The sequence below is a fragment of the Dermacentor andersoni genome, chromosome 8, assembly GCF_023375885.2.
Source record: "Dermacentor andersoni chromosome 8, qqDerAnde1_hic_scaffold, whole genome shotgun sequence".
NCBI lineage: Eukaryota > Metazoa > Arthropoda > Arachnida > Ixodida > Ixodidae > Dermacentor > Dermacentor andersoni.
Window position 1 is genome coordinate 87,833,822 of NC_092821.1, and position 27,568 is coordinate 87,861,389.

A 27,568-nucleotide genomic window follows, 5' to 3' on the forward strand; every position below is an offset into this window, starting at 1 on the left:
GACGAACGCTAGCAGAGCGCGTTATGGTCCGTGATTACAGAGAAGAGCGTTCCATATAAATACAGTCGGTATTACTGAACCATCCAGACGATATCAAGGCATTCACGCTCTTCAATCGAATAGATGAGCTCTGTAGCAGTGAGGAGGCAGCTGGCATAGGCAATAACGGGTTTCTCCACGTTGACGTTGGGATAAGACGGCTCCAATCCTATTACACTGGTATCGGTACGGACCGCTCTAGGAGAGGGCTGGCGAAATTAGACTATGATAGGGTTGTGATGAGGTTGGTGGTGAGGCGCCATCCTCTGTGGCAGCTTGAACGGGACCCCACGTAAATACACACCCTTTAGAAGATCAGCGACTGGTAGGACAATCGCTGCAAAATATTTCATGAACAGTCGGAAGTAGGAGCATAGCTTTACAAAACTTCGGACGTCTTTCGCAGACTAAGGTACAGTAACAGACGTAACAGCATCACTTTCTTCGGGTCTGGTTGAATGCTGAAAGCGTCGACGAGGTGGCTCAGCACTGTAATCTGTCGGTGCCTGAAGTGGCAGTTGAATGAATTCAGTTGGAGCCCAGCCTTTCGGAAGACGACGAATGGAAAGAGTGCCCAAGGTGTGTCTCAAACGTAGGGGAGATACGAGAACATTGTCTAGGTAGCAAAGGCATGTTGATCATTTGAACCCTTGAAGCAAAATTTCCATCAAACGTTCGAACGTCGATCAGGTGTTCATAGACAGAATGGCATAATCTTGAGTTGATATAGACCATCATGAGTGGCGAACGTGTTCTTGTCTTGGTGCTTTCGATCCACAGAAATCTGTAACTAAGCCGACAGAAGGTCTATTGAGGAAAAGTAGTTGGCACCGTGGAGACAATCGAGGGCTTTGTGAATGCTAGCTAAACAGTAAACGTCGTTGTTGATAATTTGGTTGAGATGATGATAATATACGCAGAAGCACCATGCAATATGTTTCTTCTTTTCAAGCACAACGGGCTACGCCCAAAGGCTCGACGAGATTTCAACACTGCCGTTTCGCAAGCATCTTATTCAATTCTTCTTGAATTCCATTACGCTCTGCTGCAGACACCTTATACGGCCAGCGACGAGTGGGACTAGCACCACCAGTATTTAGTTAAATATGACCCAATTGTCGATTGGTGAGGTGAAATATGTTCTGGTGAGAAACAAAAAGGCGGAAGAGAGCTGCTGCTCGCTCAGGCAATATGTCTGCAACATTGTAAGGGACTAATTGTGGCATTGAGGCAAATTGCATATGTGGTCATGCCGAAGGATCGGAGCTGACGTACGCGGAAAAAGTCGGGATGTGGTCACCTGCCACGCCAGGCAGCGTGGCAACCGATATCATTTGAGGTAACACTTGCTTTTTCGGGCGTAATTTAACATGAGGAGGCATGTACGGTTATCGGCAATCGTTACGACGGAGTTGAGCACTGTGATATTGGTCATGGAAATGACGTCAGGAACAAGTGGGACGACGTAATCACCATCGGACAAGGGGAAGGATGATCAAACACCGACGAAAATTTTAGAAGGCTGGCGGACGAAGACAGTAGCGCTCAAATTGTTCGAGATTTCTGCACGAATACACGGGATAAGTAGAACTTTGAGGCAAAGGGTGCCAGCAGAACAGTCGGTCAAAGCGGAATGTGCCATAAGAAAGTCTAGTCGAAAGGATAAGGCCATGGGGACAGATATTCAGCACTGTAAATAAACTGGAACGTGGTGGCCAGCGATTCTTATAAGGGTAGTACACATTCCAGTTACGGCAACAGTGCTGTCATCGGCGACGCACATAGCTCGTGTAGTAGTAGGCATGCGTACGCTTTTGAGTCGACAATGGAGGTTAGCACTCGCAATGAACACCTTGGTTCCAATATCAAATAACGCCGTCAAAGGTACACCGTCGGCTTCAACACCAAATAAGTTCTGGTTCTTTGGGAGCGTCAATGGAGAATTTTGGCGCGATAGAAATAGAACACCACTAACACCAGAAGCTGCATGGTGTAGTTGTTCATCCCAGAGAATGCGTGGTTCGTCAGTGTTCAGTAGCAGCGTGGCTGCGTCGATGGGAACTGAAAGCGCTGAGGTGACGGCGAGCGAGTGGAGCGGGTGTCATCTACAGGAACGTCAAAGCTGACATACGACGGGGCGACTAGGGCGAGGATCGGCATATAGACGAGGACAGGGGGAAAGCTTGAATACCGCGAGTGCCTAGAAAGTGCGACAATGGCTGGCTACAAGGCCAATTTGGTGGCAATGGAAGCAGATTATCTTGTCGTGTTGAGCTCTCCACTCAGTAGGGTTGCCGAATCTAGAAGGAGAATAGAGGTCGTTGCCAGGCACAGCTGTGAACACTAGTTTGCCGTAAGGTCGGGAGACTGAGCAGGTGGACGGGAAACAGAGGTTGGGAAATTCTTGCCGCACCACTGCCTGAATAAGGGAGATGTCTGGGGCCGATCGGTCAGTGGTGTGGTTTAGTGGGCGTGAATTGAACGAGTCTGGACTTGCAGCCTGAAGCTCGCGGCGAATAATACGCGTCACGTTCTCATTGATTAGGGCTACGCCACATAGGCTGGAAACATCTGAAGTAGGCAAAGAAAGGTATTCTCCTCATTCCATGAGTACACAAATGGGTACCTCTTTTTTTAATTTGACAACGATTTGCAGAACGCAATACTCGCTTTGAGACTCGTTTTACCCGCTTGGGTGCATTGTATTTTCCGCTTTGTGCAAGAGATGGCGCTCTAAGTCTTGCCGCGGCTGCCGCATCTCCAGTCAAAGATGGCTTCCTACAGCCCGCACACGCGTTTTCGTCCACGCGGTAAGTGAAGTTTTCTTACGCTGCCTTGTGGCCCTCCTCCTAAACTTTGTAGCTGTGATAACAATGAAGACACACTACACACCTTGCTGGAACATGTTTAGTACGAGTATTGCACGAAGTATTGATACTAGGTGTGCGTGAAGTTTCAGGTAGCCAATTGGGTGCTTGGGGATTCAGTTGTTCTCTGGTGATTTACAGGAAAATACCTCACCGACGAAGAAATCCAGGCTCTTTTGGAGCCTGGATCTCCAGCATCATGGTGCGTAGTAAGAAGTGGACTGTGCGCGTTTTCACCCATTTTTTGGTAACATGGCCTGCTGCAACAGTTGGGTGCAGTAGATGAGGGACTGCGAAAAGGCCATGCTTCTAAAGAGGGATCGGCTAGATTTGCTGAGCTTCAAAACAAACATTGCTCATGTGCTATGAAATGCACACCTTCTCAATTCACAGCAGCCTAATTTCGACGCAGTCTACACCTCCCAAGAGAGCCAAGGTGATTCCTCTACCGCCAGACGAGGTGCACTACGACAGGACTGGCACTTTCCAGAACATGAAAAGCTGAAGTTCCAGATGGAGGGTCGGAACACGCAGTGCAAAGAGAAGTCGCGAGTAAAGTGCCGTAAATGTAACGTGTTTCTTTGCCTGCAAAGTAGGAACTGTTTCCTGGAGTTCCATACGGGTATTTATGTGTCCTAGTAGAACCCTGGGAGTGTTAGCCAGCGCCACCACGCACAGACCTTGGCGGCGGACGTGGAACGTCCTATTTGCCGCAGGCGTCACGAGAATGTGATCATTTTGGGTGAAGGCAACCGGTCAATAAACCCACATATGCTACCTGAAGGCATCAATGTAGCCGGATCCGGCTACATCGTGGGCCACAATACCCAAGAAAGTGGATGGGGAACAGCGCCGTGGTAGTTCAATTGGTAGACCATCGCACGCGAAATGGGAAGGTTGTGGGTTCGGTTCCCATCTGCGGCAAGTTGATTTTTCATCCACTTTAATTTCCATTAATTCATCGTTTCTTTATTTCATTTATTAAGCACAAGTAATTTCCCCTATGTTGTCCTTGGTGTCAGTGTTTGTTGGCTTCTTATAATAGGACTAATAAAAAATCGGGCCCCTCGGTTAACACCCTTTCTTCTCGTTTATCAAGTATAGTTGTTAAACGCTCAAGGTGAGTGTCGGACGTTAGCAAGAAGACGATGACGTCGTCGAGGTAGCAGAGGCGTGTGGACCATTTGAAACCTTGGAGCAAGGAGTCCATCATACGCTCAAAGGCGGCAGGGGCGTTGCCTAATCCAAACGGCATAACTCTAAATGGGTAAATGCCATTAGGCTTGATGAAGGCGGTTTTTTCTCTGTCTATATCGCCAACAGCAATCTGCCAGTATCCAGAATGAAGATCAATAGAAGAGAAATAGGTGGAACCGTGGAGGCAGTCAAGGGCGTCGTCTATACGTGGGAGCGGGTAGACGTCCTTCTTAGTAACGTTGTTCAGGTGACGGTAGTCTACATAGAAGCGCCACGAGCCGTCCTTCTTCTTAACCAACACCACAGGTGACGCCCAGGGACGAAGAAGGCTCAATGATGTTTTTATCTGGCATTTTGTTCACTTCACTTTGAATTACTCGGCGTTCCGACGCAGAAACCCGATATGGTCGTCGGTGAATAGGCCTAGCATCGCCACTAAGAATCCGATGCTTGACCGCGAGCGTCTGGCCTAAAGGGCGATCGTCGAAGGCGAAAATATCTCACTATCACGATAATACTTGGCGTCTTCAGCCTGCGCGCAGGACAGGTCCGTCGCACCCATTTTCTTTATGTCGGGAATTGCGCCCGAGGCTGGCGCGAGGGCCCTGCTAAGCCAACGCCAACTTGATAGCACAAGGCTTTTTCACTCCAATCCATGACGTCATGTTACTTGGCCCGATTGCCATAGAATATAATGGGGATGCTGCCGAGTAGGCAACAGTGATTTTGACGTCACCGCTTTCATCACGCCAGCCTTGTCAATGGAAATTTCGGGCCAAGTATCGTGACGTCATGGATCGGAGTGAACAGGCCTTGTGCTATCTAGGTGGCGTTGGCTAAGCTCGCAAGAACCATCGGTTGATAACGCTGCCACATGACGGTCGCCGAGACAATCAACGTTGGCAAGGCCAATACCTCGCGGTAGAAATCGCTTTGCCAATCCAAAGTTATAGATAGGCATGAGAGTACGGTTCACAGTAATAGTAAGTATACTGTGAGGCACGGTAACGTCATACTGTAGTGGAATGTCGGGCAGAGGAGTGACGAGGTACTCGCTATCAGGAACTGGTGGTGAAGACAACAGTTCAATATGGGCTATTGACTTTGGCGGCTGGCGAAGAAAGACGGTGGGGCGTAAGCGGCACTGGGGTGCGCCAGAAGGTTCTGCGTACTCAAGGCAAAGGGTGCTGGCGGTGCAGTAAATAAGAGCAGAATGCGCGGAGAGGAAGTCGAGACCGATAATTAGGTCGTGGGGGGCAATGAGCAATCACGGTGAAGAAGACAGGAGTGTGGCGGTCGGCGACGCCGACACGTGCCATACACATGCCGACGATAGGCACAGTACCGCCATCCGCAACGCGGACGACGTGTGCCGACGCTGGGTTGAGCAGTTTTTTGAGTCGTCGTACGAAGGCAGCACTCATATAGACAGATGTGCTCCTGTATCGATGAGTGGAGTGACAGGATAGCCGTCAACGTCAACGTCAAGAAAGTTTTGGTTCGTAGGTAACCTGAGCAGAGGATTCGAGGGCAGGGTCGACAACGCAGCTTCATCTCCAGAAGCTGCAGTGCCTAGTTTTCCGGCTGGATCCGGGAGGCGATAGGCGTCGAAGAGAAGCTACGGGGTTGGGGCGAACGAGACTGATGGCATCGCGGTGAGGGCGAGAGGTCGTACGAAGGTTCGCAGCAGGGGCACCAGTGGCAGTGGGTTCATGGTGGGTGGCATAGGGAACAGAAGGTCCAAAGGTGCGGAGGTAAGCGGCGGCGTATCTCCGAGGAGGTGTTGGCCATCGGTTGCGGCAGTGACGAGCGACGCGGCCGATGCGACAACAGTGGAAAAAGATCGGCCTGTCATCAGGGGTACCCCATTCGGACGGGTTGCGGCGAGATGTGGCAGAAAAGGACTGCCGGGGACGAGGAGGACCGCTAGAGAACTGGGGAACGCTGGGTTGAGACTGAACACACGGAGTTCAGACCCATGTTCTCAAATTCCTGTCTGACGATGGCCTGAATCATCGCAATCGTGGTTGCTGACGGATGGGGAGGCGTCGCGGAGAAAGTTGGCGAACAGGCAGCCTCGAGCTCGCGGCGAACAATACGGGTTACGTCGTCACAGATGGTGGTCTGACACGCTCAACCCTCGCATGACGACGTAGCAGCAGTGTTGGGTAGCCGCGTGATGTGGTGTGTGATACGGCGGCTCTTAGCTTGTTCAAGGCGATGGCATTCTTTTATGATGGCGTCGATAGTCGAGACGTTGCCGAAAACAAGCAATTGAAAGCGTCGTCGGTGATTCCTTTTAGCAAATGTGCCACTTTATCTGCTTCAGAGTTAGTATCGTCAGCTTGGCGGCATAGAGCCAAGACGTCGAAGATGTATGAAACGTACGGCTCTGTGGGTGTCTGAACACGAGACGCAAGAGCCTTTCTCGCGGCAACCTTGCGGCCAATGGGGTCGCGGGACAGTTCCCGTAGCTTTTTTTTTGAAACTGGCCCAACTCGTTATCTCGTCGTTACGCGTTTGGTGCCACACGCGTTTGGTGCCACACGCGTGGGGTGCCGCCGACCTAAAAGATGACATTGGCGAGCGTAATCGTTGGGTCCCACCTGTTATTAGCACTTGCGTGTTCGTAGAGCTTCATCCATTCGTCAGCGTCCTGTCCCTCCAGGCCAGAGAACACACCAGGGTCGCGATTTTGGACAACGGTGATGATAGGAGCAGTCGGACAAGCCGAAGCCATTGCAGAGGCGGTCTCGTCACCGAGAGGCTGACAATCTTCACTACTATTTCTTTTTTCGCGTTTTGCACCACAACTGGGAAGCGTCGAAAAATATTACTGGGAAAAATGTGGCTAACTGGAAACGCATGAACGTAATGTTTTTCAAGGTGGCACGCAATTTGGCATTCTATCTTGCGCACTTGTAAGAAAAACTATAGAATTGGGCGATTGTTTCGCCAAATTATCTACTCAACTAGAACAGAGGTATTCACCAGCGTGCACAAGTGAGTGCTGACAAAACACTTATTGAAAGATGGACGCATCCCCTAGCGCTTTCCCTTTAACAGCATGGCCTGTTTTATCTGAGACACAGTATAACACACTCCAGCTAATACAGAGTGTTTTAGAAAAAGCAAAGCCTTTGGTGCCAAACAAGTGAACAACATGTAGTCAGCAACGTTCTTGAGAAGTCTAATATTTCAAATATGTGATTGGAATTTTTGGTGATGTGACACTGGTTTTCTTTTGGGCTATCTAGCGCCCCCTCCCTTCCTGTCTAGCTGTACAACCGAAGTAATTTTGGGTCACAGGGTCTGCGCTGCTGTACTGAACCTCACTGAGGCAAACTTCGGTTACTTGACATGTACTACTGGGCATCTTGCACTCTTCATCATACTCAAAGATAAAAAAATCGCGTTTTCTCTTTGCAATGTAGTAGTACAATAAATGAAGCGAAGTAAAATGTGGACGCCTGTTGAAGTCCACCTCACAGTAACAATGGAATTCGTATACGCCCTTTTCAGAATATTATTCGAGGTTTGGCATTATAGAAGGCTAAAAACACAGTATATCTGCTTGAAAATTAAAGACAGTCCAATTTTAGCAGTCTGGCGTAGTCGTGCATATTTTTCATTGTGTATATTACAGTTTTCTTTCACTACAGTTTAACGCTAAATGTCATGTCACTAGCTAACAGCTATCATACAAGAAGTGCATTTAGCGTTTCCAACCGCCAAAATTCAGTAAAAGTATACCGCACCAGATCGGTATGTCCTTAGGTAAAATACAGTGACGCTGTCTTCAACGCCAAGCTCGAACATAATTTCTGCCGAACTGAAACAAATAAAAGAGCACTTTGCTTACTCGCACTGAAAATGTTTCGATTCATGCATTGGAACGATAATATATCTTCAAAATGAGGCAAAGTGCCACTTGTAAAAAGAAAAATGGTTCTCCTTATCTCTTGCATAAGTATTACACTAGTTATCAAACAATAGAAACGCGCAAACTTTCATAAAATATAAAAAATGACATTAGCCCTAAGCTACAAGGGAAACCTGTGAAGGTTTCACATAAAAATAAGATTCTTTTTCTAAGGACCTGTGTGAGTTTACTGTGAAGCTCCTTTCCACACCTTTTCCCCTTTCACATTATACGGTGGGTATACTATTGTGACCCTACTGGCAAGTGCAGCGCTATAATAGTGAAATCTTTTGGAGGCAACTGCTTTTACATTATCGCCACCTGACGACTTGATGCCACACAGCTAAATAATCTCCCGTAACATCAGTAACAGCAAAAAACAAATGTGCAGGTTACACAGGACGTATTGTGTGTTTCTTTTACTATGTACGCTAAAACAGTATTGGCACTCAACAAAATATAAACACTTTGTACTGCAGCCCTCTAGTGAAGATTCCTCGGGCACACGCACGCGTTTTCGTGCGCAAGACGCTGCAAAGGAAGGCAGTTTTCATGGATTGGCAGGCATGTAATCGAGACAAAACGCTAAGGCGCTTGAAAGACAACATGGTTCTAATGCAATTTTTAGTAGCATGAAATTAGCGTCGCTCGTGATAATCGTGAACTATGAAACAGTGGGATTTCCGTCGGAAAGGTATTTAACAATGAGACACGGAGTTAGTCACGAACAGCAACTGTCGAGCGAAAACAAACTGTAAATGGCCAAGACTATTTTGTCGATCGTGTTGACAGCTGTCCAGTAGTCGCGTCCCCTTGCCTACGGACGGCGCTACCAGGCCAATCAAATGAGTAGCCTCACAATCACAATGGTGAAAGCGATCATGTAGCAGTTTAGGCTATACACGAAGTTACCGGCGCAGTGAAAAGCGAGTGGCGCACGCATTCAGTTAAGCCTAAAAAAACCTGTGGTATATAGAACTGCTTTGCCTCTCCAGGTCAGTTAGCAATGCATACTCACTGACCTGGAGAGGCAAAGCAGAAGGGTGGGTCCAAAATTAATCTGCAGAAAACTAAAGCAATGTTTAGCAGTCTCGGAAGAGAACAGCAGTTTACGATAGGTAGCGAGGCACTGCAAATGGGAATACATCTACTTAGGGTTGGTAGTGAGCGCGGATCCGGATCATGAGACTGAAATAATCAGAAGAACAAGAATGGGCTGGGGTGCATTTGGCCTACATTCTCAGATCATGAACAGCAGGTTGCCATTATCCCTCAAGAGAAAAGTGTAGAACAGCTGTGTCTTACCAGTACTCACGTACAGGGCAGAAACCTGGAGGCTTACGAAAAGGGTTCTACTTAAATTGAGGACGACGCAACGAGCTATGGAAAGAAGAATGATGGGTGTAACATTAGGGGTAAGAAAAGAGCAGATTGGGTGAGGGAACAAACGCGAGTTATTAATATCTTAGTTGAAATCAAGAAAGAAATGGGCATGGGCAGGACATGTAAGGAGGAGGGAAGATAACGGATGGTCATTAAGGGTTACGGACGGTATTCCAAGGGAAGGGAAGCGTAGCAGGGGGCGGCAGAAAGTTAGGGTGGGCGGATGACAGTAAGAAGTTTGCAGGGTCAACATGGCCACAATTAGTACATGACCGGGGTAGTTGGAGAAGTATGGGAGAGACCTGTTCCCTGCAGTGGGCGTAACCAGGCTGATGATGATGATATAGAACGAATTACAAGCGCTGGAAACCACTATCACTAAAGTGTGAAAAACCTTGGGCTCTTTTACTGCTACAAATGCTGAAAGCTAAAAACTGCGTTTGGTGTGTCGGTCCTCCTCTTTCTTTTTAGTTTCACCGCTGTCGCTGTCCAACAAGCAGCATCGTAATCATGTGCTTACACTTCACCGTATGGGACAGAAATTTTGCACACTGATGCCTCATACCAGTGAGTAAATTTGCTGCATGAAGCGGGAAGCACTAAGCCGTGGCCTATCAGATAGAATCCCTATTCAAAATTTGTGCTGCGCATAATGTGCGAAGTAGACACTGATAGTGGTGGCGTCTGTACACATGATTTGAAAGACCCAACAGGCAGTACAGTGGCAGAGAAGCACGACAATATATGCTACGGCTTTGCTTCTATGTGTAGAGATCGTCGTTCTCATTTTTTTCCCTTGGTGCAGCCTGGTAATTCAAGATCAGGTTTCATTTCCTTACAAGGTTTTCATTATTTATTTATTACTTCCAGAATGTGTACTTATTATCTCGTTCTGCGTGAAGAGTTCAAGTCGTGGGATTTGTGTTTTCTTTTTCCCTGAACAAAACATAATAACCCTGGCTATTCAGGCATTTTGTTTGTGTTTGACAAGATCCAATACCAGCGCTGGGAGGCGGGACATGTGAAGATGTCGACACGACGCTAGGTTGCGCGTTCGTCTTGTGTCCAGTCTCATAGCGCTGGCACCGGGCAGCATAAAGAATGGCAGCACCTACGTTGGGGCCCACAGCTGTGGCAGTAAGCAATTTCAGAAAATAAGAAAGCCAGATGGATTATTCAGACGTCCTGATTTTATTGAGTGCGCAGCGATTTTTTTTTAAGAGTGCGTGAAGCATATGGCGCAAGTCAGCCTGTTTATGCGGTGTGCGAAACGAGGCGGACATTACATGAAGCAAACTCCGAAATTACAAAGTTATGGCTCATAAACTGCGATGCATTATGCTTACCAGTTATTGCAAGACTAGTGCATGTATTCCTCACTGAAATATGCTGCAACATACATTGGCGCAGCAATTCACTCTTTCACAAAACCTGCGTCTGTCAGTTGGGGACAACATTACCTGGTTCGTCAAGGCATGTATCACGCTTTCTTTTTGAACGCTGTCTTAAGGTTGTACTAGTGTTTGTGTTTCATCTTAGCAGAAATAAGTTCGCTACGGTTCAGTTTCAAGTTCGCAATTTCCGATTCCATACAAAGTGCACGATTGAGAAGGTGAACACTTGTTCGTATGATTCGGTACTTACATAGTGTAATTAGATACTTAGGCAATCCAAGCGATGTCGCCTCTTCGAAAAATCTAATTCAATAGCGAAAAACAGCGCGGTTTGGGACACGCTCTATATCATTTCCTAAGTTAAAAGGATAGACGGTATTAAGTGTGTTGCAGTGGACTAAAGAGCGAATTTCATCAGAACGCAGATGAAGCTTGGTGCCATGAGAAGCGGCATGGTTTATTTTTATAGAGGTAAAGAAAGCACACAAAGTGGGGGTTGCTGTGAAGACCTAGGCTATTATGTATGTTGGTATGTGCAGCCGATGATTGCATCACTGGAATGGGCGTGCGTAAAGCTTTCGCGATTGCTCATCTAATTCTTAAACCAACACTCACCTCAAGACTAATCCTGAAACATCAACATTCGCAAGACGTCACAGAGGCAAAGGAAACATGCGAAGCAAAAAAAGTAGCAGGTGAAGACGCTATTGCACAGTGCGTAGAAGTGGAGAAACGCGATGGAGGCCAATAATGAGGTTTTTGGTGACTCGCGAAAATTTATTTATAGCGGAAATGAAAGCTTATGGTAAGAACCCTCAACTATTGCGAAATAGATCCGTAACGTCTCCGGTGGTGGGAAACCCTTAACTGGCAGCTCATAAAATATCGTTGGCGTAACGAAAACATGCACAAAAGCAAGTGAAATGGAAAGGTTAGTCCACGCTTTTAGTTTAACCTCTATTCAGTTACCTGCTCAGTGGTGGCATTCACAAAAATGTCGATCATGAGCACAAGCCAATGCTGTTGTAGAAAAAGAAAACTGTCGGCTTCGTCGTTCTCTTCTAAGCACAAGCTGTGGCCAAATTCTCGACAATGCGAAAATTTTTATTGCACAGACAAGAGCCTCAAGAACACACGTTGGCCTTGTGAAAGTGTTTTTGGCAATTGATTATTGTTTATCGACGATTCCTGCAGGTGGTGCTTGCTTACGCTCAACAAAATTGTTCAGCTGTCAGCTAGGGGTTAAAAATTATAGGGTTTAACGTGCCAAAACCACTTTCTGATTATGAGGCATGCCGTAGTGGAGGACTCCGGAAATTTCGACCACCTGGGGTTCTTTAACGTGCACCTAAATCTAAGTACACGGGTGTTTTCGCATTTCGCCCCCATCGAAATGGGGCCGCCGCGGCCAGGATTTGATCCCGCGACCTCGTGCTCAGCAGCCCAACACCATAGCCACTGAGCAACCACGGCGGGTCAGCTAGGGGTTGACTTTCCGTGTTGCGCGCCTGATGCTTTTCTTTCCATGGCCTTGATAAACATCTGGCAAATATTATTAGGTAAGTATTACATCTACAAGAAATACAGAGTTTGAATCGCATATTTCAAACGATCTTCAGTTGATGATATAATTTCAATAAATGCGTCATTTTGTGAACTCCTATTAAATACAGTAGTGTCTACGTAGCCAAGGACAAAACGCTATTCTGCGCCATATCAAGAGGGCAGTGAGGGCCGGTAAAAAAGCTAAACTCTTTCCGATCCACTAGAACTTTCATTCACGCCGTGATAATGTGAACTCATCAAAATGTGGATCCTAAAACTAGAAAGCAGTCTGCAGCCAGCAATAATGCGTCTTCGCTGACTTTGTGGTCCAGTCCACTTCTCCACGTAATATTTGCTTCTGTAGGCTGAGTACACTCAGACTTCTTCGACGACTCCGAAGAGTTAAGTTTTCGCTTGAGTCTTGTTACTGACAAAACCGAACGGAGAGCGACAAAGGAGAGAGGCGGCTCTATATGACCATATCTAGAACATATAACATAGCTACATTTTCTAAACAGAAACACATCAAAATCCCTCAAGAAAAGCCTTCAAATGTTGTGGCAAGTTACCTAGCTTCCGCACGAATGGAATCCTTTAGTTTCTCTTTAGGCGCTGCTTATGCAGAGAGGCCAGCATTGTTTTATAGCACAGAGGCGCTTCTGTTTTCCAATGTTCACAATGGAAAGTGTTTCTTTGTTTGAAGAGTTCAAAGCACATTTCATCTGTTTTTATCATTACTAAAACTCTAAAAACCGGTGCGCTCCACCTTGCATAAAAGTACCAAACGCCATTTGTAGACCCTTGTGTTACCTTTACTTGGAAGCTCCACAATATTGTTGACCTACTCTATCGCACTCCGGTATTTATTTCGAGAAATGTTTTCGTATTTCACATGGTATGAATTTGTGCAAAATGAAGAACATATAAAGCAATACGAAATTGCAGACCAAGTATGTCGTATTTTGTCAGTTAAAGGCTTAACCAAAAAGACAAAATGAAACAGCTTAAAATGACTGACGCAAGCTTTAAAGTGCAGCGTACTGGAAGATCTAGCAAGGATGTTGCCGCAGAAGAGCACGTTAACATTACGTAAAATGCAGCCCAATGAAAAGAATAATGGCATCAATTAACCGTGGTTGTTACGCATGTCCCGGAGTAATTCGCATCAGCCGTAATGACGTGGTTACATCTTTTTGTACTTTAGCATTTTAGAAGGAGCTTCAAGCTAGCTTTATGACCTAATTTTGTCGTGAGGGATTGTTATTTTTTTCTGTTCATGATGCAGCAACCTCCTTACTGATCATTTGCCACCTTCCCAACACTTTCTTGCCCGGAGCGGAGGTCAAGAGGTTTTTGTTTTCTTTCATGGAATAGCCACATGTACAAAGTCTAGTTAACCTCCTTGCCTTCTTCCCTTTCTTCTCCGTCTTCTTTCTTTCACAGCATAGATAGCAGTAGACATGCTACCTAATCAGCTTTTTTATGAAATTACAGTTATGAACCCAATTTTTAACATAAAATAACTTTCAAAGTTACGCCTTGTTACGCCAGCATAAAATAGAAAAAAAAACGTATTGGCATCATTTTTTGTACAGAAAGAAAAAAGACTTAAATGCGATAATTAGGATCGGCTCACCTCATGCAGTAAAGAATATTTGCCTACATAACGTTCTTTGTAACATATATCGAATGCACAAATTTTGTGTATTACTACTGTGTGAACATATAATCTTTGGTGCGTTTACTTGCGCGCCGCAGAGTTTTACTTCGATCGAAGTTCTAGGATCACATCAGCATCATAATATGCCAGATAATAAATTTTGCTTGACTCACAATTTCACCATTGCGTTGTTGAACGACCTGAAATAAAACAAACACACTCAGGTAAGCCTTGGTAGAGTAGTAATATTTTTGATGGAACTTTATCAGGGCACCGTGCGTGAACGTGCAGAATATTGCTGACTGCGCGGTAAACATAGTAACGAGAAATACAATGTTGATAAGTGAAAGCAGTGTTGTGGGCTGCTAATTTTATAGATTTCTCAGTCTTGCATTGAAGAGACTTTTGAAATGGCCGTTGACTCCTGGTCACGTCCATGAAAATGGCACGTGCGTGAAAATTCACTTTTAATTGGATGGTTCCAACGCCGCAGTGATTAATGCACAATGACACCGGCAAATAAAAGCTCCATTCTCTGCTGAACAAATAAGTCCGCTAAACTGGCGGACACAAGTTCGATCGTATTGAGTCGCTTATTGGTCGTCGAATAGTGCCGCGTAAGCCAGCAACCTCAGCAGTACTGCAGACTGACTTTGATGCTATATCGAACGCACCTATTACACACCTTCTAGACCTGAACACTGGCATAGACGATCATTAAGAAACAGGGAGAAAAGCAGGCATAGAATTGCTCGGCATCCACCACACGGCATATGTAGATGTTTGTTCTGTTTAAAAAGTAAGGTTAAAATGTATCGACTCCATGGAGTAGATTTTTTTTAGGCCTTCAATATTTTTACACAAATTCTTGCACCTTGCAACTTTGCAAGCTTGTAAGTCGTTAAGTTGGCAATAAAGAACGATATTTTAGTGCTGTAAGCTGCACCAATTGAGGGAGCTTCCTGTACAATCAACTTCCGTTATTTTGACCTTGGTTAAGTTCACTCTTCGCTTGATTCGAACGTGCTAAACAGTCCTTGGAAGAAACCATAGATTCATTTGTAAGACATGCTCGTTTAATGTGAACTCAAACACATGCCGACTTGGTTCTATTGGTTCCCACCGTCCCGCAAGCACCCCTCCACCTTACCTCCAGGCTGAAAGGGGTTACATCAAGCCTCAAGACACAGGAAATTCAGCCGATCATGCTGCTGCTTCCATAAGAGCGAATTTGATTCAGATAAATTTATTTTCATCTTTTTGTACCCGACGCTCCATCCGCCCGTGAAACGATATGATACTGCTTGTTTTAAAACGACGACCCAGCGCATAAACATGTCAGTGGTATTCGTCTCATGCTGGTTGAATCGCGCTTCGTGAGCAAGAAAAAGAGAAAGACCTTACAGACTACTTGAAGCAATAGAAAAAGTTAATTAGTTTAATTTTGCTGTCATTTAATTTGACCTTTCGGATAATTCAACTAAATCTTGGGGTACCGCGAGGGTCATAGTAATGTGATTTGACCACCACACACCGCTCTGAAATGCACTACTATCTACTATATGTCGTAAATAGAACTTTACGCGAAACGCCTGTGCGCATTGTAAATATGCCTAGTTGAAAAACACGACAGGAAATCTCAGTTTGTCCTACTTTGGGACGTTGTTTTGCCTGACGTCCTTTAGCTATTGATCAACATTTATTTAAACTTGACAGAGACCTCGTTAAAGCTACGTAAATTTGTGAGTGCAAAAAGTATAAAGCTTTCCACCAGGCATTCGAACTCTCGACCTGACGATTCTGAACCCAGTATTTTACCACTGCACCAGGCGGAACGACATAGAACCGTTACATTTGGCCATGTCAACGGTAAGGGTGTCTGTCTGCACTGATGTTTACATTTGTATGTTGAGAGCCAAGGTGCCCTTTCACTCCACCATATCAGCTAGCGTCTCTCTAGAAGAGCAAAAGTGTTAATATCATCGACAAGTACTTCGTGATGTGTTAGAACATCAATTTTGCTTTACAATATCTGTATCAATTAAGAAATTTAGAAATCGACAACCGTGACCGGGGACACTGTTAGGTTTGTTACTGCCAATTTTGACAGCTGTCTCTTGCTCTTTACACTTTTTAGCGCGCATATAATTTTTTTTCAATGCATAATAGCTACATAACATGCGTGCATAAGTGCTCATTTAGAGAGCATAATGGTTTCTCACGGCAGCGCTGTGCCAAAATACTGACACCTGAGCAACACAGATTTTCACGCAACTTCGTGGAACAACCCGAAGATTCTTTTCCACTTTGCAACATCGCATGCAATATTTCTGAGGATATTACCTAACGTGTCAGCGTAACACTACGTTTATGTCCACATGTGTGTGTTCCACATTTTACCAAATAAGATAAAATGCATAGGCAGGCGTTCCCGCAGATACTTTGACGTTGATCAGTAGCCGATGTTGAGGAAGGCCGGTAGGATCATTGCTGGTGCCTCGTCATCACGCACAATAACAATTGTGGGTCGACTTTAATATGGCTGTCGCTGCTATCAGCATTGCCTGGTTTAGAGAACGCACCATTGTATACCGAGCAAGAGAAAAGTACACTGTACACCACCCATGTGAAATTGACATACAATTTTAAAGCGTCGCGACGGTAAGCGCTTCTGTCGCGACGTCAGAACTCATGTCGTTGCCATAGGAAGTGACACATTTCATACGCCACCACAGAAAATGTCTGTCGTCGCGATAGAGAGTTCCTGTTGCGACGGCAGAATCGATGTCGCGATAGAAAGTTGTTGCGACGTCATAACTCTTCGTCGTCGCGACATAATGTTTCTCTTGCGACGTCTCAATTTCTGTCGTAACGTCAGAATTGTTGTCGCGATAGAAAGTTGTTGCGATTTCAGAACTTTTGCTATCGCGACATAACGTTTCTGTTGCGACTCCAAAACTCTTGGTTTTTGCAGCAGCATGCTTCTGTTGCGACCTCAGAATCTCTGTCGTAACATCTGGAATGTCTTTCGCAACTACAAAATACGTCAGGAACTTCTGTCGTACGAATGAAACTTATGCAGCCCCGACAGAAATTTCTGTTGCCTTTTTCAATTCGCTGTCACGTGAGCTCTAAACTTATATATCACGCGCACATCTGCTCAATTTATGAAGAATTGAGGCTTTCCGAATTGGCATACCTGTTATCCGTACCGTATTACGTATATATAAAACTTGTGTTTCAGTTCTTTGTCATAGCGTAAGCTGTTATGAGCACAATCCAATAGCCATTTGGGTTGGCTATGACTTCTCCATACGTTTCCAATGGGTACCCTCGCACATAGGTATCATAGGCAACGAGATGGCAGACAGCCTCGCCCATAGAGCGCTGTCTCCATAGAGCGCTGTCCCTGAAAAGCGCCTCATGAGGACAAGAGACTCTTCAGAGACGCGGTGTTGTGCCACTTGAGCTCTTTGTGGAGCTCACCTCACAAGCCATGTATGATCAAGGGTCTCAAAAGAAACCAAGCCACATTACTGCTCCGCATTCGCACGGGCTCTGCTCGTACCCCTGCGTGGATGTATAAGACTGGCCTGACGTTGTCTTCCATTATGTTCAACGTGTGGTGTGTGCGGTGACATAGAACATTACCTAATGTACTGTACTCTTTATAACGCGGAAAGGAGTGTGTTATTCGGGTCTCAAGAAGACAGGAGTTCCTCACAGTTCTCTTCAGGACACTGTTCTCCCGCGGGGGAACCAGTTGTGTAGGAAGGAGGTTTCCCGCCTTCTTTTAAATTGCCTGCAGGACACGGATTTGGCCTCCACATGGTGACCTTAGGAGTGACCATTTGTAATTGTGACGTCTGTGTATGATTTATGTGATTTATTTAAGTGTCGCTACGATGGAGCAATTGCCGGCAGCAACTACAAGTCTAATCCCACCAGTAGCCTACAACAACTCAACTCGATGTTGTCCGCCTCTGCCGCCAGCGGTGTCTGTCTCAGTTATCGCCAGAAATGAAAAAAAAATCATTCCCGCCGCGATCGAACACGGTCCTTCTGCGCAGAAGTCCACTACTCTACCACTGCGCCACGCCAACACTTGCAAGGTGCCGCGGAAGCATACCCTATACAGGTGTCCTCGCGCGTGAGGACTCACGCGCTGGGCGATGTGTGCCCTGTAGCATCGATAAGGGCATACTATCCATGGCAGTTTTATATTATTGCACAGAGTTTCACGCCATGTATCAGTTCCATCATATCGTGACACTTGTCACGCGATGTGAGATGAGCATCGCGTAGCGTCGATACGTGCAAAAGCTTCACTGCAATTTCGTTGTGTTCCACCAGGTGTAACGACACCTAGCAGTTACATCGCATCGTGCCACGTGTCAAGGGATGTGACATGGGCGCCACGTAGTCTCGATACCCGTGTCGACTCTTAGGTACACGTTATGGCGCCATCTCGCAAGGTACAAACTACCTCTGAAGAGTCGAATCATAGAGCTAGGCACGTGGCTGCAACACGGCGATATCCGGCTCAGCAGACAGCTGTCGAGAGAGAAACACAAGCTGCAGGTCGCCGTGGATGCCGGGTATACAATTCAGTTCGTACAAGTGAGAACGCCGCAAACAGACTTTACCGCGAAGGCACACTAGAGCGTGCTGTCGAAAAACGCGGCCCGAGAGCTTCGCCACCAAGACCCTCAAGATGATGCTACTGTAAGTGCTGGCCGGCAGCTTCGCCGCGAAGACGCTGAAGTGCGTGTTGCCGAAAATGAGGCACAACAGCTTCTTCACGAACAACATCACTTGAGTGCCACCCAAAATTAGGCACACTTTCGCCGGGAAGACCGTCATGTGCATGCAGCAGAAAATAAGGCCCGGATCCAGCTTCGCCAATGCGGGGGCAATTTACGATGGTCGCCTATGGAGCCACTACTCCCCCAGCTTATGCTTTGCTGTGCTGCGTGTACCGGACAGGCCTGTGACTTCTTTACTAAATTTTGGCAGTGTCTGTAGAGATTCTCATAACCTAAATAAATATTTCGCTTTTGCAGGTGGCATAAAATAGGATCTCTTCCTGAACTGCCGTAAGTTTCATGTAAATTTGTTCGCCAGTTGTTCAATGACAGTATTTTGACATTTGGAATGTATACACCCGAGGAATTGAAGTTGGCTTGGAGGCATTGTTTCTTGTGAGAGCTATCTTTGAATAATTCAATGCATGGCTGAAGTCCTGCCATAAAACCAGTGAAATATGCTTTTGGCTGCGTGTTCGCGAAATGATTGCAAGTTGTTTATTCATAAGCGTTCTGGCCCATTTTTATTATTTCTTACAGTTAGCGACTTCTTTACATTTAGAAGTCATTATACCTCTTTTCGTTTTGTTTGCTTCTTTTGCATTAATGTTTTCAACTGCGGTCTTCAGCCATTCATCCTGTAATGTCAGTTGCAGTTTCGCGCAAAGCAGTCGGCTAAGCCTTTTATTGAACTGCTGGCCTTTCTAACGCAAGTACATTTCACTTGACTGAGTATCCGTAGAAGTGAGACACGAAAATTGCAGTCCCAATAAAAAATTTCAACGTTCCACGGTGAAAGCGTCTCTCATTTTCTTGCCCACCTCCTAAATTAGGTTTTGCAATCACTATTTTACAATGGTCACTGTGTCCAATGCCAGTCTATTTAATTCCTACTAGGAGGGAAAGCGATTTGCCTGCTATTTTTATCCTAATAAGGTTATATTCTGGTGGGGTACCATTAAATAAAATATTCTTCCGTAAGCTGTATAAATATTGAACCATTGAACATATTTATAATCATAAATGTATATATGTTAAGATCACGGCATTTTTAATTAAAGAAGCTGGAAATTTGCCATGCTGCTTGATTTTGTACTAAATTTCATCGTTAACGTCATGCATGCTAGAGGAGATCGCGCGATGGCGTGAAATTCTACTGCATTAAATAGTGTTATTGTTGTTGAATTCTGTCACTCTGAGCAATTGTTGTGAACTTCAAGTAGCAACGTACTACAAAATAATTGCTGATAATAAAATATGAGAAAGCCTGCGTTTGCTTTTCAAGCTTCTTTCCCGGAGATTGTGTCACAATTTGCTATAAAAATTACCAGCCAATGCTCACCCAAATTTACGGTACATCCTGCAGGACACCGTGCGGACGACCTTTCGGGGCGGAAAAGATTCAACGTAATCTGAGTCCATACAGAAGCAGTCGCTTGCAAGCCATTGGTTTGTGGTTATTAGGACTTGCACGAGTCTTTTCGGGTTTTCAAGCGTCTGCAATCATAAAAAAGGCAATTTATGGTAATCAACATTTATAAAGCATTTCAAGTTGAGAAATAAAATTTTTGTTTGCCCTGAAATCTAGATGCGAACGTTCAGACGCCCCATTGAACATTCGCCTATTTTTTTATGGTTATGTATTTATCAGTAAACGTGCAAATAAGATCAATATGGAAATGTGTTGCGGCTTTTTATTATGCAACACAGTCTTGCATTCTCGATTGGCGTTGTTACGACTGACCTGTGTGGTGAACAAACTTATGTCGCGCCGCCGGAGCAACGGTGAAAACCCGGATGGTTTATGTACGCCGTGTCGCCCTCAACCATTAAAGAAACGCTTAAAAGGCCGCAACAGCCAAAGGATGTTAGCATTTCTGCGCGGTAGTGAGTGAAAACATTATTTTAAATAAACTAGGAAGGAGCTTCAAGTGATTCTACCAGCCTTTGCATGCCAACGTCCTCTGAAGCCACCCTCCCACTCGCCGGGGCCTTGTGCGCGGTGCATAGGAATAGGTTCACCTTGTTACCGGACCATTCGTGTTTGTTTCGTACGCGGTAACGATTAGTGGCTTAGCGGCACCTGCCATCAAAGGCGCTGAGGCATGTAGGAACTATCACGTGTGGGTTTCTGCTGCCGCGGGCGTGGTTCTTCGCTTCAAATGTGTCGCCTTGAAGCTTTGAAAAAGACTGCGGAGCCAGACCCATGGCGACATAATTTTTAAAGCATCACCGCAGTTAGGCGGCGCTCTCACCTCGAAACCCGTATAGAGTATCACTGCCGGAGCGTGGTCTTTTGTTTCGCCAAATCGGCTTTTGTGTACCTGAAACTCCCTTGCGTATTTTCTTGCAAATTTTTCTTCCGCTGTCTCGCACTTGTATAGGATGAGATGAGATCTTTCGCGGGGTAGTTATTTGTCGCGTGTTCGCTTAGTAAAAGGTTCTGTTGGGCATCTTTCGTTGTGAAAGAAACAAATAGCATTACCCTGCACTCGAAACGCCGAAGTCGTCGCCTTTCTTTGAGGTTTACGTGCACTATTTTGCAAGATTGTGTGGTGCGGCATCCTTGCACTGTTGAGACGTGCCTATTGAGCTCTCGTTGGTCTGTTGAGAAGCAGCATACTTTGAGCAGAACGACAGCGTCGACCGGGACAGTCGGCTATAACAGAGGGCCAGTACAGCCTCAGATATGGTTAGGGTCCCTGGCTCGCCAGCCCAGCATTGGGCACAAGACGGGACAAGTTTTTTCACGCGGAGAAGCAGTCGCTGCGGACCCTGGCCACTTATTTGAGCGCCTGCACATGTTTGCAGGGGCGAAAGATATCATACTGTTTCCCAGAAAATGCCCCAAACGCGACGATGCGCCGTCGGAAGGGTGCAATATTTATTTATTTATTTATTTATTTATTTATTTATTTATTTATTTAAGTACTGTTGGCCTGTAGTTCAGGCCTTAGCAGGAGTGCGTATTAGAAGACAATTTACAGTAGTGGTTCATAACATGGGGGGCGCTGAACTACGTAACGGAACTAGTGTAAAAATTCAATACCAGCATAAGGATACAAGAATTTGCCGTCACGTGCACTGTGAGGAGTATACCTCTTATATACAAGAAAGAACAAGAAGGCTTGGCTGCCATCACACGTTTGCAGGGCGAAAGGTTTTCTTGTTTCCCTGAAACCGCACCGAAACGCGACCAGCCGTCCTTGAGGCGGCCGTCGCGGGTTTTTGGGCACAATGCTGGTTAATTACCCGACGCCATCGTTCGCTACAGCATTCGCGCCTTCCTGCGGCTTGCTTAAGCGGCGAGTCGCGCGGTGGTTCGGAGCGTTACCTGACTGGCATAACACTGATTCGACTGCTTCGCACATTTGAATTACTTCACTCAACAGCGGCGTGCGCTTGCCACGCGACTATGTGCGCATATTCCAAAACCCCCGAAGTAGACGCAACCAAAGGAGGTCGACTAAAGCTACCGCTTGTTAATCACGTGAGGACCTACTTAACATAATCTCAATCCTCTAAATATTTTTATGACTAGGGTTCAAAACTGTCACATGACGCTCCTTCCTAGTATTTGCTTTCCTCCAATGTGCGCGCATTCTCGCCTCCTTATCCCCCCGCGCGCGGCACCCTGATGTTTGCGTAGGTTCGCCAGTGCTATCCCTCTTGAGTGAGCGTCACGGTTAAGCTTTGCTTGTTCATTCGTTCCTCCTCCTCCACCGCAATAAAGACGCCGGCGGTGTCTGTGTGCGTGCGTGTGCGTCAGTGCCTTTCGCTCTCTTATTCCAGTGGTGGTTAGGGAATTCGTTGAACTAGCTTGAGTGTACAGAGCGGCGGCCAAAAGCGTGGAGAGCGTTCGCTCTCTCTTTCCCGTAGGCGAGGGCCTTGCAGATTCCAAGTGTTTCAACGGCAGGCTCGGTGGGTAACATTGGTCACCGCACCAAATAAACGCCGACCAGCACAGCTGCTCGGCGGTCAGTCATTGTTCGTCACCGCTGCGCTGCGGAGCGCCTGTCGAACGGATGGTGCCCCGAGCCCTCCCTCGTTCACGAACCCGGACGGATCGTGACACTGGCGACGAGCGCACAGGTATCGACCTACACCGCCGCGAGCGGCAAAACACCGCCCCCCGTTGCTGCCGCCATGCTTCCGTGCAGAAGGCTCGAGCCATTCGAGGCAGATGGGTCCGCCTGGCCATTCTACGAGGACTAAGTCCACGTGTACTTCCGGGCAAGCGACACACCCGAAGCCAAACAGCGGGACATTTTCCTGACCAGCTGCTGGACCCGCGTCTTCCGTCTCCTGCTCGACCTTCTCAAGCCAGCAACACCGCATGTTAAGACGCTGACTGAGCTACTCACCATACAGCGCTCGCATTTCAGCCCAGCACCGTCCGCAATAATGGAGCGTTTCCGCTTCAACAACCGCAGCGGCTGGTAAGGAGAGACTCTTTGGCAGTTCGTCGCTGCGCTACGAGGGTTAGCGAGTGCCTGCGCCTTCGGGGACAAGCTGGACTGGCTACTCCGGGACCATTTCGTCTGCGGAATGAACAATCGCACAATGCAGACGCAACTCGTGGAGTTACCAGACCCCTCGCTGGATGACGCACTGGCGATTGAAGCTGCCGCCAAGGATGCCGGCGAGATTGCACGTGCGACTGGCTCACCTTCGGCGGAAGCGGTGGTAAACAAGCTGGCGACAAAGGGCAGCACCTGCAGTCGCTGCAGTGGTTCCCACTCCCCCTCGCAGTTCCAGTTCTCCCAAGCACAATGCTTCATGTGCGGGGAAACTGGGCGCCTGTATGTCGAGGGGCAAGGACGAACAACGGACAGCAGCAGCCTGATTCACGGCCAGGTCCCACGCAAGCCCGCAGTCAGGGTAGTTGTTGCAAGGGTACGTGGGTACGTACGTGCAAGGGTGCGTCGTAGCCGAGGACCCACTGATTTTCGACATGTGGCACACAGGCCTTGTTTCGTCGTCTGTGCCGCCGTACATGCTGACCGTCGAAGTCTGCGGGCACCCCATTTCCATGGAGCTGGACACAGAGGCGAGCGTATCAGTCATGGCAGGGAAACTGTTCAAGCGAACCTTCCCCGGCGTGCCCCTTGAGGCTTCGGGCGTGATGCTGCACAGCTACTCCAGGCAGCTCTCCCAGGTACAAGGCCAGGCCCAGGTCAGCGTTTGCTTTGATGACAGGGAAGCTGTCCTTCCCCTTAACCAAGGGTTCGTCGCCGATGCTGCTGGGCCGAAACTGGATTCTTGCAGTAGGCACTTGCCTACCGAAGTACTAGGAAACCAGCATGCATGTGGTGAAAGACGACCCTAGCCTCTTGACCAAGTTCAAATCCCTGCTGAAGCCAGGAGTGGGCACATTCGCCGGCATGACGCCTGGCATCTATGAGGGAGCCCGGCCTCGTTTTTTCAAGCCTCGCTCACTGACGCTCGCCCTGAAGGACAGGGTCACCCTGGAGCTGCAATGGTTACAGCAAGAGAGCATCCTGGTACCCGTAAAGACGTCTGAATATGCCGCTCTCGTGGTACCAGTCCTCAAGCGAGACGGCAGTGTCAGGATCTGTGGGGATTTCAAGGTAACCATCAAGACTGTTGCTACCGTCGAAAAGTACCCGGATCCCCGGATTGAAGATTTCTGGTCAGCATTGTCCGGTGGACAGAAGTTCACGAAGCTCGACCTCAGAGACGCTTATCAACAGGTGGTGCTTCAAGATGCCTCCCGTAAGTATGTAATAATATCGACAACATTGGGGTTCTTCCAGTACCCGCGCTTACCGTTTGGCGTGGCCTCAGCCCCAGCCATTTTTCAGAAGGAGATGGACAACCTCTTCAGGGGCATGAGGCACGAGGCGGTGTACTTGGGCGAATTTTTGGTTATTGGCAGCGACGACGGGGACCACCTGTAGAACCTGCCAAACGTCCTGACACGACTGCAGGACGCCAGTCTCAGGCTCAAGCTGGAAAAGTGTATTTTCCTGGCCCCCAGTGTGGCATACCTGGCACATGTTAGTTCTTACGCCGGCTCCCCATGGACACCCGCCAAGAGGATGCTGTGCTCAAGGCGTGTAAGCCCCAGAACAAGAAGGAGCTTCAGAGCTACCTCGGCCTCATCAAGTTGTACAGGAGTTTCCTGCAGAACCTGTCGGAGAATCTACTGGCACTCTATCCTCTGCTTCGAGATGGTCAGCAATAGGTCTGGAAGAAGGAAGAGGAGCGGGCCTTCCAGCGCAACAAGGAGTTAATCACCGTAGTGCTTGTACACTTCGACCTGGCCAAGCTTGCCGTCCTGACCGTAGGTGTGCCGCCGTTCGGCGTAGGAGCCGTCATGGCACACTGGGACAGGGATGGCCAGGAATGCCCTGTGTCGTTTGTTTCTCGTCGGCTTCGTGCTGCAGAGCAACACTACAGCCAGCTGGAAAAGGGAGGCTTGGCCGTCATATTCGGAGTCGAACGCGTCCATGGGCCGGAAGTTAGATGTGGTCAGGTACCACAAGCCGCTGTAGGGGCGGCTGGGGCCTGACAAGGCAGTGTTTCCATACAGGCATCTCCTCGAGTCATCTCGAGGCATCTCCACCACTGGGCTTTGGGGCTGGCAGCCTACAGCTACCAGCTGGTCTGCCGTCCCATAGACCAGCTTATGCTACTGTCTGGGAAAGGACCTGCTGATGCCCTGAGCCGCCTGCCCCTGTCAGGGGTGCCTGCTGCTGTTCCAGAACCTGCTGAAGTGTTCATTCTGGGGCACGCATACCCTGAGGTACTTTCCAGGTCTGCGGTACCGCAGCCACCAGCCGGGACCCAGTCCTGTCTCAGGTGGTCAAGGCAGTGGCCTGTCCCGTGGGGAAGGCAGTGGGGAGCAGGAGGAAGGCAATGCCTCCCCCCGTTCCCGTGGGGAAAAATTGGTTCAGCGTGCCTATAGCCACTGCCGTTGAGCTGAGCCTGCAGCAGAGCTGCCTACTTTGGGATTTCAGGGTGGTAATCTAAAAAAGTCTCCGGTCCATGGTCCTGTAGTTGCTGTACGCTGGTTCTCCTGGCGTGGAAAAGACCAAGATGGTGGCCCCGTCCCACGTTTGGTGGCCTGGACCAGGACATCGTTCACACGGTGCAGATCTGCGAAGTCTGCCAGGAGCATTGTCGGGCCTCACGTCATGTGGAAATCACCCCCTGACCGTTCCCGCAGAGACCCTGGTCCCGCTTGCAGTGGATCTTGGGGGCCCTTCAAGGACCATTACTTCTTGGTGGTGGTGGACGCCTTTTCGAAGTGGGTGCAGGCTCTATCTCTCACCCCTCAACCAACAGATGCGAGCATTGCGGCGCTGCGACACGTCTTTGCCGCCCAGGGGTTGCCGGACGTCATAGTGCCCAACAATGGTCCCGCCTTCGCCAGCACAAAGTTCCTGGCCTGGCTGATGAAGAACGGAATGCGCCGGATGATGGTTCCGCCTTATTACCCTGCTTCAAACGGTGCAGCCGAGCGGGTGGTGCAGACCATCAAGGACAAGCACGAGAAGAACCAGGCTGGAGATTTCCGGACGCAGGTTACCCGGGTACTGTTTCAGTACCGGACCGCGCAACGCGATGTCACTGGCCGTGCGTCAAGTGAGCTCATGCTGGGTTGGATGGTCAAGACACCCTTGGACGTCTTGCATCCGGACCTCCGATCCACAGCGCTCAGGAAGCAAGCAGCTGAAGCAGAAGCTGGCTGCTGACAAAGGCTGCCGTCCCGGGCCTTTGCCGGAGCCGGGACCTCCATTCTTCACCAGATACTTCTGTCCTGGCCCACCCTGGTCCGCCGGACAGTTTGTATCTCCTGCCAGCACTTCATCGCTGCTCGTTCGCATGCCGGACAGGGCTACCGACAAGCCGACCATGTTAGGCCTCACATCGGGACCTGGCTAGCAACCTCAGCTGCCACTTCAGAGTTCCAGCCTGCAGGATGACCAGTGGCAACACCAGTAGCTTCCAGCGAAGCACCACCCACTTCGGAGGCGGCAAACGTTGCCAGTGGTGCGGCACTCATTGGGCCGGTGTCACGTCCGGCACCACTCTTAAGGCTGGCCACTGTAAACACTCCGGACGGAACGAGGCTGGTTCACGCAGCAGCCGGCGTTGCCACACCCGGCCCGTCAACATTGGTGCCCACGCTGAGTACTCGACTGCTGAGGCCGCCTGACCATTACTCGTCTTGATAGCAGGCACCGCCGATCCAGCTGGGACGGAGCAGAGCCTTATGCTTTGAGCCTGGATGTATTTTGCTTGTATCGACAAACTAAAGGATAGGGGTGAGCATGTGACGCCCCCCACTACGGGCATAATCTTCGTTAGCCCGCCAGGTTCGGTGGCCTGCCAGGCTCAGGGGGCAACATTGATCACCGCAGGGAATAAACACCGACGAGCACAGCTACTCGGTGGTCAGTCATCGTTCATCACCATTACAATGCGGAGCGTCTGTCTTATGGAGGGTGCTTCGAGCTCTTCCTCGTCCACGAACGCGGACGGATTGTTACAGCATAACAATGACTTCGGACATTGATTGCATCTGATGGCACATTGACTCGCACACTTGAATTCCTTCACTCAACAGTGGTGTGCTTTTGACACGCCGATATTGTGCGCATATTCTAAAACCCTCGAAGCAGACGTAACCAAAGCGAGCCGACTAAAGCCACACCTGTCAATTACGTGAGTGCCTATTTAACATCATGTCATTCCTTTAGATTTCTTACTCGGCTTCAAAATTCTCA

General features: G+C 48.1%; 1 protein-coding gene across 3 annotated transcripts in view; it reads right to left on the reverse strand.

Annotated features, from left to right (window-relative positions):
- LOC126529382 (uncharacterized) overlaps positions 1–27,568 on the reverse strand; it is a 58,624-nt gene that overhangs the window by 7,305 nt on the left and 23,751 nt on the right. For all 3 annotated transcript variants that reach the window (XM_055069809.1, XM_055069807.1, XM_055069806.1), the window contains 3 exons: positions 20,155–20,309; positions 14,181–14,207; positions 7,862–7,935 (listed from right to left, as the gene is read on the reverse strand). In XM_055069809.1, the coding sequence (XP_054925784.1) occupies positions 7,862–7,935; positions 14,181–14,207; positions 20,155–20,309 (256 nt within the window). The remainder of the gene's footprint in view (positions 1–7,861; positions 7,936–14,180; positions 14,208–20,154; positions 20,310–27,568) is intronic.